We start from the raw sequence: 15452 nt of genomic DNA on the forward strand, positions 1-15452 counted from the left end.
TCTCTCTAAATTGTAATTTATTCATTTCCAAGAAAAAGACAAGTTGGTGAGGAATTTATCACTCACATTGGACACATACTCTCTTTAGTTCAGAAATGTGTCCAACGTGGCTAACAGTTAACTAATGAAAAAGATTTGGTGGGTCATTTTGTTTGCTCACAGCATTCAGGAGTCTTCAACACCCATAACCACAGGGCCTAGACATACACTGTTCTATACAGTAATTCAAAATAGAGTTTTTCTGTCTGGGTTTTTTGTGTTGTTTTTTTTCAACCCAAAGGGCTCACTACTGTATCTTTTATTATCCACTATTCACTGGCATTCTTTTTGCAACACAGCTGCCCCTGCACAAACCTATGCTTATTTGAATACCATTTAGTATGAAGTACAATCTTTAATCACTTTCTCTCAAACTAAGAACAACAGTATTCTCCAGTTATCTGAAATACAGCAGCAGTAATAAGGTAGACACAGAATTGACTGCAGACGTACCAGGTTTTACTACCTTTTAAACAAAGCTGTGACATATGCTGAATTAATCTGCAATATTATTTGCAAAGGGAACAACCTTGATGCTTGCTTTTATCTCAGTCAGTTTTGGCTTTCATTTTGTTGATAGTGGAATAAAGAAATTCTTGAATATCATTGTGAGAGAAGCGTGAGTATAAAGCAAAACAACCACATCTCTCTATCAATGTATTTCTCCTTTGTTTCTTCCAGCACATTTTTTTTTTAATTTGTATAAAGCAACCGTGGTCCTATTCTCATCCTCAGTCTCTTCTATTGACACTGCTCCATAGCTGCTTTCAACAATCTCAGCTATCAACCAACAGACAAAGGAACTAAACAATACTTTATGAATAGCACATGTAGTTAATCTTTCTTTTTTTTCTTCTTGTAGCACATGCTCATCTTGTACAGAAATGTGCTTAAGTGCAACATTTTCTCTTTGTAACCTTTTTACTGAAAGACAAGTATATCTAAGCAGCAGCTTGCATGTACGTGTCTACTTCTTTTCTGGAACATGCAAAATAAAACACTTCTTGCATTACAGAAATGTCAAGGATTTGTTAACTCATGAGCTCTCTGTCAGCCCTTTTCGGAATTCCAGCTCTGTATTGTACGTGGTACCTCAGAACAATGCTTTTAGGCTCTGGAAGCAAAGAAGCTTTTGCTTTTCAGGGTACTTTTCGACAAACTCTGAAGAGAATTAAGTTCTTACTCCTCTGAAGAGCTTCTCGAAGGGAAGTACTAGCACAACTAGATAAAGCAGAAAGAGCTATCATTGCACCAGCGATCTTCTCTTTGCTATTGTAACAGCAATCTTCTCTCTATGGTTTGGAACGCCTACCAGGTTGCAGCCTGATTCTTTAATGACAATCTTCTCCTTTCACACTTTAGATGTTGACACACTTATCTCAAAAGAGACCAAACAGATAAATTAATTGACACATCTGAGAGAGAGAATTTAAATGTTTGGTAGTGATGCAAAGCTTTTCTATGACTATAGAATAATGACAATTAAAAGGATGGATATTTCACTAGTCTCAGGCTAGCAATTAATTTTATAATTGCTGATATAGTTAATAAAAAAAGGAGGAAAAATAAAATTACATACAGAAAAGAAAACCATTCCTTGATATGTTATTTGGTTAATTAACGAAACCACTTTAGACAAACTGAATGGCCTTCAGAAAATATATGCAATTTTCACTTTAATGAATGCTTGCAAAGGAGTCTAAATTAACAGAAATAATAGGCAAAAAAGCTGGAAACTCACTTTAAAAAGTGTGTAGATTCAAAAGAAAGTCCTTTCTTCCTGGGACTCTCTTTCACATCCTTGTGTAAGCTACCCACTTAGACTTTCTCAATATTCTTTAAACTTTAATATATGCAGTACAAAAATACAGGAGCTAGCAAAAAGGGGGGGTTGAAAAACTTCATCACTTTTTGTTTTTTTTTACAGGAAGTCTTATTGTACTGGGGGGGGTGGGGGATATTGTACTGGGGGGGGGGGGGGGGGCTGGGAAGTTTGGGTATAACAGCTTCATTTTCAATCCCAGTATAAAATAGAAGGATGTCAGAACAGCAAATACTTTACTAAGGCATATATTTATTCTGCCTAATACATTTGCATGTCTTGAATGTGGATAAACCCAATCATGCATGTTGTCTTGAAAACAGAAGCCTTCGTTTGAAAGCTGCCATTAACCTCCCTCCCCTTTTCACTTTTGTGTCTTTCCTCTCCACTGAGGAAATGAAAATAAAATCATGCCTCTCTTTGTTTTCCCCCCATTTCCCAGAAATCCTAAATAGCACTTCAGAAGAGTTGCACTTTTTCCCTCTGAATTCATGTGTGTGTGTACATACACATTCCTCATTGATCCCAGACAGCCCATTTTGGATCAAGTTGCAGTTAAAAAATGAGTGCATGTTATGATAATATCACTCAGTGTTTGAGGACACTTTAATTGTATGAATATTCATTTTTTTAAAACATACAACCTGATATTTTAGTTTATATTTTCAAGGAAAGTGAGACATGCACACATAGCTATGGATGTGCATATATGGTAGAGGGGAAAAAATAAGAATGATACAGGAAGAATGTTAAGAGTGACCATGTTCTGAAAACACCACTTTATCTGTCATGGGTAATTAAGCTTTTATGTGAGCAATTTCACAGCTTTTGTAATAGAAGATAACTACATATGCCATTTCTAATCAAACTGACACAGTTTAAAAAATTAAATCTTTCTTCATAGCACATATCTGAACTTTAGCATTCTCCATGCAGTCTATAAAGCACTCCTAGAGGTAAGATAACTCAGATCGCAATGTTTATGCAGCTCAGAGAACACGTACGTGTGGCCCCGTGGGGCAGCGTGGCATGCACACTATCACTGTCAAGAACGGGACCAAGTCTCCCACACAGCCTTTTTTCCCCTCACAGGTCTTTCAGACATTTTATTGTGCTGGTTTGCCTTGTTGTCGTGGTTTAACGAAAACGAGGACACTTGTACACTAGGCTGTCTCTCCTTGACTTCTCCAACCATTTTATGTCTTTAACAGCTTTAAGACCAATTTTTTCTTAGAAAGAGGCAGCATCTCCCTCTATTAATCTCCAGGACTGTACTCTGGGAGATCTTGTGTTCAAACCACTACAGATATTACCAAGGGCAGGGGCACTTGTGATCCAAATATCAGATTGGAAAGGGTCTATCCAGTGCACATGCACACAGATGTACTTCTTCTGGTTGCCATGTATTAACTGAGTAAATTCTAGGCAGAAATATAGGCACAGGATGAGGGACATCTGCTGCATGCCTGCAGGCTGGCTTCACAACATACAGACAGCGAGCCGGCTGCATTCAGTCTTAACTGGGCTCCTGGGCATGTTTTGCTGCCAATACATGCCAGCAGCCCTGCCCCCAAGGATTCCCAGTGCCAGAGCAGGAATGTCTCATACTTTCAGTGCACCCATCAGCATTCATGCTCGGGGGGCCTGCCTCACCCCTAGTGTCAATCTGCACCAGTCCCCTCCGAGTCTCACTTACACAGGTTCCTATCCCATCACCAGACAAATCTGTAGTCCAGAGCACTTCACTTGAAAGTCTTTACGTTCTACTGAAGGTCTGATTGTGCCACCTATAAATGTTAGCTCACCAAGTAGTTCACTGTTACCCATTTGAGTGATGAAAAAGGAATCTTAAACAGGCCTGAGATTTATGATTTCATTCAAGACAAGTGCTATGACATTGAACTTAATGTAACTCACACGTGTGTTCTACAGCTTCATAAATTACATTGTTTCAGACTTTTTTTTCAGATACTGAAGTAAGACCCCCTACCTCCTGAACTTAAGGAACATGTCTAGACTCTACTATAGGCACAGGGAAAAAAATATGTTGTGGAGTAGCAGCAACTAACCAATTTAAAGAATAGTTGCATGTTTTTCTTAACAATTTTGGCACTTTATTATTTGGCTTCCTCAGAACATTTGCTTGCTCCAGTGAGTTGTTGCTTTTAAGGTATTCACTTAACACTTTCTGCTCTAATGCTGTTTCAACTGTATTATGTGAAGAGAGTTAATTAGGAAAAAGAGTAAAAGATAATTAAATCACTGTAATAACAGTATTTGCCATTTAGTAGCATCTTCAGTTTGAAATTCTTAAAAGATATTAATAATTATTATTGAAATAAATCTCATAAACTACTGAGAAGTAAAAATGCTCTTAGAAGTCTAAACTTTGCTACAGAGCAAAGCTAGGAAATAAGGCTCCATGTTCTCAGATGTGTACCGTATCTACTAGACGACTGTTCATCCCTGCCTTCCTTTCTTTTAAAGTCACAGAGACAGGAACAAGTGAAATTTACAGGTAATCACCAAGATTTTTTTCCTAGATGTCACATCAGGCTGACAACAGTGAGCGAGCACATAGGTTGCTACTCAGTTTAAAAATAAAGAAGGGATATAAATGTGCTAAGACTTCTCTTCCACATAGAATATACTACATTATATTATATTCCAATCTTGTATGAGCAACACTGTCTAAGGCACACTGGACAGATAGGCAGGCATGGTAAAAATGCCAATTGATTATATTGCCATTGTTTATGAGGCAGAAATCTATAATGAAGCCACAAAATTGTCCTTGATATTATGTCACTGATCCTAACTGGTCATAAAACCAAACCAACCAAACAAACAATCAAAAAAAAAGTTGAGTTTGAGGCATCTCAATATATTACAACCAAAAAATTAAACTACATGAGCACAAACACTCCTTCCTATCCCTTCACAAACTCTCAGACACCCAATTGTTCCCAGTCTGCCAGGAAAAATAGGACAATGAAAAGAGAGAGATTCTTTCAAAGCACTTTAACTTCCACCAGGAAAGATGAATCTGTGTACGTGATGGACCTCACCCTGCCAACCTAGCCTACCAAGGGAAAAGCACTAGTGGCTGAAATGCCACTGCAGCTGCTCCTGCCATGACTCTTCCCATTGCCACTGCTTTGCTACTTCCCATTGAGCTGCCCAGAAAGGTGTAGCAGCAACAGGAGCCAAAGCAATAGCAACAGCAGGTCTCTCATTTTAACCCCCAGCATTTTACCTTAAGTACCTCCAGTCTCAAATACTAGACCACTTTTTCTGTGGGACAGATTAAAAGTGAATCTGCTATTGCTTAGAATAACCCCATAAAAAGAGCTTCTTAAACATAAAGCAGTTAGAATAAAAGACTGTTTGTACCTATTTGGGTTTTTTTTTTCTTCTACACACCAATCAGCTCTCCCAGATACTCCTGGTCACAAAAAAACCCCACCACCTCTCTCCTTGCTTTCCTTCTCTCTACTCTGCCCTTACTTTTTCAGCCAGTTGTTTTTCTCCCTACAAACCAGGCCTTGCTTCTTAGCTTCATGAGGTTGTAGGACATGAAACATTTGGCCCACCCAGTTCTCTCTGTCCTACTCATTTCTTTCACCTATTCATTTCCTAACCAAGAGTCTCACTCTCTAAATCAAGTACCTTTTCCCCTCTGCACTGCACAGCTCAGCACTCTACTTCTGGCACTTCTCACTTCTCCCCCAGCACCATGCACTTGCTCTGGCATGCAGACGGCCTATATGAACTCAGCTTCACAGAACCTGATGGTCCTGCAGTACCATTTATGAAAAATTTGCAGCTCATTTCTGGGAAAAAACTTGATGGCAGTTTTCTTAGCCAAGAGACTTCCCTTCATGATTCTACTTTTCTTAATCTTAGCTGGAAGCATGAAACTCTAGAAATGACATAGAAGCCATGACATTTTCCTATTATGCACATCTTTTCTCATTATGCTTTATCATTAGTTAATGAAAGAGACAACAGACAAGTCACCTCTCTTTTTCTGCTCCCAATCTATGTCCATCTCATCTAATCAGCACTTTATGCTAGTGACTACCTTTTATTACATGCTTAATACAGTGCATAGGACTGTGAGGCCTAGATTACTACTGTATCTCTATATCTAAATAATGATTAATAGTCCTTTTTGTCCTTTTTTTCAGGTACTACGCATTTCACTCCCAGATACACCTACTGCAATAACTTTGTTATAGTTCTCCAGATACTCTGTAAACTAAGGTTTAGTTAAGGTTGCTGCTGACAAATGACTTGATCCTTCCATCATCATTACAGCCTGTTTATCTACAAAATGCTGATACCTGCCTTAGGAAATAATGCTTTCAGGTGATTACTTAGGCAACTAAAACACAGTGGTTATAAAAAGCTAACCAGGCATTTTCCAGCATAGACATCTAGGCAAGACCAGAGACTTGACTTTGCAATCATGCTCCGCTCCTAAATTTCAAGACCAAGTAAACATCATCTGCCCAAACTCAGTCCTTTCTGTCTCCTTTGAGTACATCCTTTCTCCTGTTAGTCAATATTGCTCTTAAAAGAAAGAAAAAAAATTTTAGACTCAAAGCTCAGCGCAATAAGACTAAAAGCTTTTCTCCTTTGTGTTTGCTGTGTGGGAAAACAACCACGGATTTGTTGAAACAGCAGTCTGACAAAGAGAAACAGAGAGAGAAGGAGATAACAGCTGGTCATCCCTGCCCTGAAAAAGAAAATTGAGACATTGGAAGATAAATCCTTGCATTTAAATAACAGGCATAGCTAAATCCACTTCACATCATGTATTAGCTAGCCTTTAGATGTTGGTCAGAAAAGTCAAAATCTTTCCTTTGTTCAGTTTCATTATTACTCTCCTATATCACTCCCTCTGTTTAAATAGCTTGAGATCAGGCCCCAGTTTACCAAACTGCACGCTGCTAACTCTATAATGTATTTACTTCTTTCTGCCTTCTCAGTACAGTATTACTACACATGCATTGCAGAGAATATATAACATATTACAGCATGCAGTGTGACTTGCATACTTAGTCAATAAATAAAATATGGAATATTTATACATAACTCACACCCATCAAACTGAATACACAACACGATTTTATCATATTCAGCTGTACTTTCTAAAAACGATATTAGTTTTCCTCCTTTTTGTTGTGCAACAGAATACAACTAGCCTTTTCAGAGTTTCACGAGGGATGAAAAAAAAAAAGTCTCCCTTTCCAGCACAGCCCACATAAAAGGCTGTCAGAACTGCAGTTTTTATGCACAACTTTGTGTGGGGACTCTTAGTTTTCTTAGGGAGATCCCCTAACAGTGGAAATGACAGGGGTTCTATGCTCTGCAACAGCTCCACAGTAGGAAAAACTGCTGTTGCTCCATTCTAAAGTATTCCTATGAAGGACACTACAACTGCCCTGCCACTCCCACTCTGCTCAGCTCAGGGGTTAAACAAACCAAGTTGGTCCTAGGCCACATTCTATCTAATAGTCCAAATTAACCATGATTTTGATGAAAATTAATGACACTGAAATTCCTACGACGACAAAAATCTGAACCCAGTTTTTTGGTTATTGCTGGCTTCAGTAGTCTGTTCATTTACCAATTACTTAGTCATGGAGCCTGCAAATTGGCAATGTCAAAGCTTTTGCTGACTGCTAATTCTCTTAGGTGATGTATATTGTGCAAATAAGAAAGCTGCCTTAAAATGCCAGCATAATGCAGCATGACATTTTCCACTCTCACTGAAATGATTTATCAGTCATGTTCACATTCATTGAGCCTCCTGTGCCATAATTTATTGGGAAACTGTTCCATAATTGCCAGTATGACTTTGACAAGAATTATATGATGAGAAGACTTCAGTCATTAACTATCTAGAAATATCAAGTGCTATCCTCACATATGACAATGAAAGCTACATTGACACTTCATCCAGTCACATCACTTTCCACACCCATACATATTAGCCCTTCAGGAAGGGTGCTTTTCTCCTAGCTGCTATGAAAAGTCCAAGGAGACAGCAAGGCACAATTTTCAAGCCTTTTCAAAGTAAAGCCCAACAGCCCCTGAACCAAAATCCCCTACCTATCATTGAATGTGAGGGAAAGCCTATGAAAATCAAGATAAACACAAATAATGCCAGAAGAAAAGAAAGAAATTAGAAATAAAGTTGTTACAGTAGCTGGTATGATGAAGCTGGTTGATTTACTGTGTCTACATGCACAAGGGAAACATTTGTATGTTTATTTCCCTGAATATAGTATCATTGCACCTCACACTGTGTTGTATGCTGTACCTCAGTTTCATTGCAGAAAAAATTGCCCACCCATTCGTTCTCCTGCATATTTCTCTGCCTTTAACACTGAAAAGCACTCTAAAGCAAAAAAATTAATGCCTAGCAGTAGCCTTTCCAGTCCACATTTACATTCCTAAATATGCTTGTTAAGCACTATCAGACATTATTGGATCCAAGAGAGCTCTAGATGCATTACACCGTCGACCTCTTCAGCATTATTTTAAAATCATGCTTCACGTTTCAGTGACCAAATATGAACTTAAGCATCCATTTCATTATGATGACAGGTATACTTTGCTCTACCCCGTTGCTATGGTAACAGATATGGTAGCCATTAGTTTTACGGCAAAATGTATTCCCAAAAGGTAATTTTGTTTTTATTCTCACTTGTATGATCATACCAAACTACTTAATTACATAAAGAACTCAAAGACTATGCTCTTAGCTGAGCTCAGCAGCTCCTACAAGTCTTGCATTCACCTTACTTGGCTATAAATGTGGAAGATAAAATATACTGATGCTTTAAATAAAAGATGTCAAAATTCTTGCTCCAAATGGAACTACTAAAAATTAAGAGGAAATCATATGCTAACCAGGACTTAACTGAGTAAAGTATCCCAAATCCTGTACAGCATGAAAGGGAAAATATTTACCACCTGTAAGAATACAATTTTTGGCTTCACTGAAAAGCAATGGAAATTATTTTTAAAATTCCGGAGTGATTTCTCACATGTTATTGAATACACATCAGAATTCTTCTCCTGGTTTAACATTTTGAACATACCTTATGGTAAGAATATTTACATTCAAAACTGTAAATGTTACAGTTTTCATCAAAATTCTCAGTTTTCAAAATTTTTATAACTCAGGTAAGGGAAAAAAACTGTATCAGCAGCAGTTGAGAAAAGTGTCACAGCTGCCATACAAGTAGCTGTGAAAATGTTCTTAAGCTACAGCCATTCAAGTAAATGCATAACACAGCAAACAATTATTTAAGTTCTTTCTCCTGCCTCTTTTCCTTGTCAAGCTGAAAAGAAGCCAATATTGCATTAATTTAAAAAATTTCACAATATTTTAGATTATGAAGTCATTATATTCTTACATTTTGTACATTTCTTTTTTAAACATAATTATGTTAAACTAACTCAGACGATGATTTAGTGTTCAAGATTTCCATGGATCAAAGTTTTAAAGTATTATGTTTCTGTTCTAATTTTTAGTATCAACCTTTGCATTTGTAAATATACAGATAACAACTATCTGAAATTTAGTGGGTAGCTCTGATACTTTCTGAAGTGATCCCACTGATACTGGATCCAGACTATACTCCGAGTCCTAAAAAAACCACAGGAATGCCCCGGCTGTTTTGAGGGGAAATATTACAGCCCTCATCTCAAATGGATCCTTCAGAAAAGACAAATTACACCCATAGAGACAAGGGTGTCGTGAAAATGGAAGTCTGACGTAACTGAACTAGTACTATATGATCTGGGACAATCAGTGTAAATTTTTAGTAAATCAAATAATATTTAAAATATCAGGTGCTTCTATAAAGGATGAACAATGTGTTACTTAAATTTAATTGAAATATCACCTTGTAAAAAGATAATATATCTCTGTAGTTACATTTACAAAAAGAGATATTCATAGAGGACAAAACAATTGGAAGCAGGTAGGTTCATGCTGCCCAAGAAACCACTTCCCAGAAAACTTCAAAGCACGTTTCCTAGTTACCCACATGATTATAACCTTCCTGCTCCAGTGCTACACGTAGTGCCCATGTTGCTTCTGAATCTTTTGTAAACCACTTTAGAAAGTGGGAGTGATTTAAAAAAAAATCCGCAGTTCTTGGCTATAGTAATGTTATCCAGTGCTATAAGCAAGTGAATTTAGAGCTAGTGGGAACTAACAGCCATATTATAAGAATAAATGAATAATTTCACCAGATGTTACAAACATCTAGATCTTTTCCTTACCTGCCTCCTGTCCCTCTGAGACGATGATGAAGAGGAGGCACTTCTATGTGATGGAGTGGATGTTTTGTGAGCTGGAGATACACTCTTCTCCTCTGAACTCATCTTTGCAGCAAACTTGTAGTAATGATCTTGTGCTCTTATCACTCATGTACAAAAAGGCAAAGGATAGTCTTCTGCATCCTCATGTTTCACAGTTTATTGACAGTCAAAGAGGAATTCAGTTTCAGCTGAACTGCACCTTAATAAAGAAGAATGTGAGAGAAAGAGTGAATGAATACACCTTCACTCCAAATTAGCTCTGCAGCAAAGAAATATGTTGACAGTCACTATTTAATCCAACAGATCTCCCACTTTTTTACTTCCTTTCCTAACAACTACCTAGTACAAACACGTATATATATTGTTCTGCATTCTCACAAAAGATGAAAGTGATATCACATTATTTCAAAAACTCCTACAGAAAAGCTTAAGGAATTTACACCACTTCTCAGGCAAAGTTTACAAATCCTTGACAAGGGGTCGTTATCCCATCTTGCATAATATCAAAACATCTAGTAATTCCTTCGGAGTTCCTGTACAACACACAAACCACCGAACACCCCATTATATTCAGCACTTCTTAAAAATCCTGCCAATTAGACTGAGGACTCTGCAAGTTGTTTTTTAAAAGCAGGCCCCTCTTTCAAAGATGGTGGCCTTGCTGAAGGGCTGGACAATCAAGTTTCACAGATCACCACCTTTCAGATTGCTCAGAGCTCACCACACGCTCACGTCTCTCTCTCAAAGATGACTGAAAGATAATACAAAACGCTTCGACCAGAAAACACTTTCAGCCACAAGACTGTGGCCTGGGGTTATTAATCTTTTCATCATGTATTTGTTGAATCCCAGGTTAAAAAAAAAACCCAACCAACTACTGATGAAGGCAGGAGCTACCCAGGGCCAAGCTGACACTGTGGCTGCCGTGTTGGGTGTTCTAGGCACGCAGGCACAGCCGCGGGGGCTGTGGGGGCGGGCGGCCCCCCTGAGGCACGGGCAGCCCAGGGCCAGACACAGCCAGTTCCAGCCAGCTCTGCAGTGGCCCTGCCGCAGGGCGCAGCTGAGCCCCTCAGTAAAAAGATATTTAAGAAAAGGCACAAAACACCATAAAGGCAGAGGAGGAGGAAGGAGGAATAAAACAAGTGACAAACAACCCTGGGAACACCAGGGTCAGAGAAGGTGGGGAAGAGGAGGTGCCCCAAGCACCAAGGCAGAGACTCCCTGCAGCCGTTGGAGGAGATGGATAATCCTGAAGGAGCTGCAGCCCGTGGAGCACGCATGCTGAGCAGATTTTTCCATGAAGGACTGGAGCCTGTGGGGAACTCATGTCAGAACAGGGGAAAAAGTGTGAGGAGGCAGGAGTGAAAAGGAGAAACTACTATGTGCCAACCACAACCACCACCACCTCCATGCCACTCAGGGCAGGGGGAGACTAGAGGTGTCAGGAACAAAGGAGTGATGCTGAACATGGAAAAAACAGGGGGAAAGGTGGTGTTTTAACGTCCTTCATTTCTCACTACCCAAATCTATTTTAATTGGCAATAAATTAATTTTCCCTAAGCTGAGTTTTGTCCATACAGTAGTTGATGAGTAGTCTCCCTGCCTTTATCTCAACCCACAAGCTTTCTCATCCCATTTTGTCCCCCCCATGCCACTGAGGCAGGGGAGAGTGAGCAGCTGGGTGGGCATATGGCTGTTGGCCAGGGCTAACCCACCACAGACCACAGCTACAGGGGCCATTCTCTTTACTGTTTACTCGGCCGCTGTGATGTATATATACCTCTTTGTGAGTATTAGATGCTTTCTCTTACTTCTCTCCACCCAAGCATTTAATTTCCATCCGAGAACAGAAAAATAGATACTCAGAACTGCACAGAGGATATTTGTGTCAACAGCCAAATGCTACCTATCAAACACTGTCAAAATATTGCAAGTACATCACCAGTTTATCACGACAGTTCAGCAATGGAGTTATAGTTCTCAAAGTTTAACAAATTACTTTGATCTTGCTTCAGTTGATAGATACTATGTCTGATCTTCCATTACCCTAGGATAAAATCGTTCCCTGAATGATGTCACCTGTTTGAAACTCTCATCTATCTACTCCACCACCCTCTAATTGTATGGGTTTTTTTATATATATATATAAATAGTGCCCTTCCCACATACACTGTGATAACAGCACACCAAGGGTCAGCACAGCACAGCTAGCTTTAGGTGGGTGTGGAGAAAGGTGCTGTCCTGAACCATGTTAAATGAGACCAGGACAAAAACACATTAACTAAAGCTCAGATATGACTGCAACCTCAAGAAATTATGACATATTGAAGACAGAGCTCTGACTTCTCCAATCACAATCCAATCACAAAATAAATGGTTGACACAGAAGAGAGAAGCAGCCTGTCAAAATAAATATTAGCAATATCAGAGGTATGGATTTTGCAGCTATCTTGCTTCACGAGCCTCCACCATATGGTAAGTCCATTGACACTGATTAGGGAATCTCTGTCCTCTCCCAAAATCTGAAGATGTTCGACCGAGCCTGGGAAACTGCACCAACTGCAGTCCAGTTTGTGAAAAAGCTGTTAGTAGAAATAACGAAAACATACAAATACATGACTTGCATAAACCCAGTGATAAATAAACCTGCATATCATATAACAGATAAATGGAAGTTCTCAATGAGTAACTCCAAATAAAATCTGTTGTGTTGTTCCTTACTCTGATTAAGTCTTTTCTGCAAGAATGCCCAGAATGCTTTATAGACTACTTAATATCTTGTGCAGTACTGGGAGTAATTTGAGAAGACAATTTAGGGTGCAAAACTGAGTCTCTAGACATAAACAAACCAAAAATACGTGACTGTCACTGGCATTTCAAGCAAAACATTTTCACACTGATCTATCAATATGGGGCTGTTTCTCATTTGGGAGGGAAGAGGTTTTCTGTGGTGCTCTGTAGCTGTATAACACAATCATTCAATATTTGAGCACTCAGTGGAGGCCAACCTTTGTTCTTACATTATGAGGAATATGTAACAGTCTGTTCCCCCCTTTACTACTGACCTTTCATGTAGGAAAGTCATAACCAGACTTTCGTTACAGTACATGAATGTTGCTAACCCAAGAATGTAATGGAAATAAAACATCTCAGTGCGGTAGCAAAGCTGTGGTAATTTAATAGACCACTTATAGGAAGTAAGCAATCTGTCTTTTTTTTTTTTGTAATAACCCAATCTCTTTAAAGCCACTATATGAGAATCAGCCACATTATTTCAGCAAAGCATCCACTTTTTAAGGAAAGGCTTTAATCAGTTCATTTTGAGATTTGTTTTATTTGCAAATCCTGTCAGAAATAATAAAGGGCCAACTCCAGATTCAGGAAAGTTATTGACATGTTTACAATAGGGGAAAAAAATAGAGCAAACTTTTCTCTTTTAACTCATAATCAGTAATTTTCATCAAGAAAATCCATTTCCCTCATTTTCCTGGCAGTTTTAATAGCGTAATTGCTCCAGCAATAACTTTCAAGGTGAAAATTTAGAGAAGTCATCAAAAATCACATGTTCACCTCTGACCACTGAATTTTAAACCCTAGACAGATACCAAAACAACACTGTTGATCTAAGGGGACCACTGATTATTTTCAGGTCCAATATTTATAAGTAGGAATAAATGAGGTGCTGTAGGAAATCTCAGAAATCTTATTAGCACTAAAGGGTTTTTAAGGTAGAAGATATTAGAATTCGTATGACTGTGTTACCACTGCTCCTTTCAAGTATTTTAAAAGCTGCGTATTCAAGACTTGGATAACAAATGTACACGTCTAACTGCAGGCATTTGTAACAACACTGGCATATAAAAACTCTCAAACTGATACTATAAATGGCAATACATACTGTGCCTAAATACTGCTATAAATAGCTCTTTAGCCCATATTCAGGAGGATCTAGAACCTGGCTGTAGGTAGGAAATGAGTCAAGCCCAGCAATACCCCTGGAGAGGAGGAGCTCTGGTACAGACCTAAGTGCTGTACTTGGTCAATGCAGTTTGCAATTTCCATGATCACAGAATCATTTAGTCTGGAAAAGACCTTCAAGATCTTGTCTAAGACCTTTAACTCCACACAGCCCTACAGGCTTGGGGAAGAGCGGCTGGAAAGCTGCCTGACAGAAAAGGACCTGGAGGTGTTGGTTGATAGCCAGCTGAATGAGCCAGCAGTGTGCCCAGGTGGCCAAGAAGGCCAACAGCATCCTGGCTTGTATCCAAAACAGCATGGCCAGCAGGACAATGGAAGTGATTTTCCTTCTGCATTCAGCACTGCTGAGGCTGCACCTTGAATACTGTGCTGAGTTTTGGGTCCTTCACTATGAGAAAGACATTGAGGTGCTAGAGCATGTCCAAAGAAGGGCAACAAAGCTGGGGAAGGGACTGGAACAAAAGTCTTATGAGGAGCGGCTGAGGGAACTGGGGTGGTTTAGTCCGGAGAAAAGGAGGCTCAGGGGAGACCTCTTCACTCTCTACAACAACCTGAAAGGAGGTTGTAGGCACGTGGGTGTTGGTCTCTTCTACCAGATAACAAGTGACAGCACAAGAGAAAAATCACCTAAAGTTGCACCAGGGGAGGTTTAGATCATATATTAGCAAAAATTTCTTCTCCAAAATGGTTGTCAAGCATTGGAACAGGCTGCCCAGCGAAGTGGTTGAGTCACCATCCCTGGAGGTATTTAAAAGACATGTAGATGTGGCGCTTAGGGACATGGTTTAGTGGTGAACTTGGCATTGTTAGGTTTATGGTTGAACTCAAGGTCTTTTCCAACCTAAATGATTCTATGTGCTGAACCAAGCACAGCAGTGATGATGATCTTCCCAAGAGCATGGAGTCAACCAGCTGCCTCTCTGCTGTGGGGTGATCAGGGCACACCCTCAGCCTCCCTTCTACAGCCAGCACACTGCTGGGCTTCAGCAAAACTCTGAGATCTTGTGGTCGCTTATAGGGTTTACTATGTGGTCAGATGTTGGCACTCCTTCACCTCACGGATTACTTGCTGATTTAGCTAAACATGTAACTAGATGTACATTGTAGCAATGCAACCACTAAACTCTGATTTAAAAAAAAAAAAAGCAAAAAAAAAAAAGCCTTGCTATTTTATGTCTTATTTCACATGACGATAGACAAAAGCAGTATTTACCTGTTTTAAACATGCAATTTCCTGTAAACTCTTTCAAGATCAGATAATTAATTG

At 39.2% G+C, this 15452-nt stretch overlaps 1 protein-coding gene across 4 annotated transcripts in view; it reads right to left on the minus strand.

The window, feature by feature from the left end:
* The window catches only part of OSBPL6 (oxysterol binding protein like 6), a 108778-nt gene that overhangs the window by 53110 nt on the left and 40216 nt on the right, over window positions 1-15452 (minus strand). For all 4 annotated transcript variants that reach the window (XM_056349799.1, XM_056349798.1, XM_056349796.1 and 1 more), the window contains exon 2: window positions 10169-10406. In XM_056349799.1, the coding sequence (XP_056205774.1) occupies window positions 10169-10270 (102 nt within the window). In that variant the 5' untranslated portion in view covers window positions 10271-10406. The remainder of the gene's footprint in view (window positions 1-10168; window positions 10407-15452) is intronic.

Source organism: Falco biarmicus, chromosome 8 (genome assembly GCF_023638135.1).
Source record: "Falco biarmicus isolate bFalBia1 chromosome 8, bFalBia1.pri, whole genome shotgun sequence".
Classification (NCBI taxonomy): Eukaryota; Metazoa; Chordata; class Aves; order Falconiformes; family Falconidae; genus Falco; species Falco biarmicus.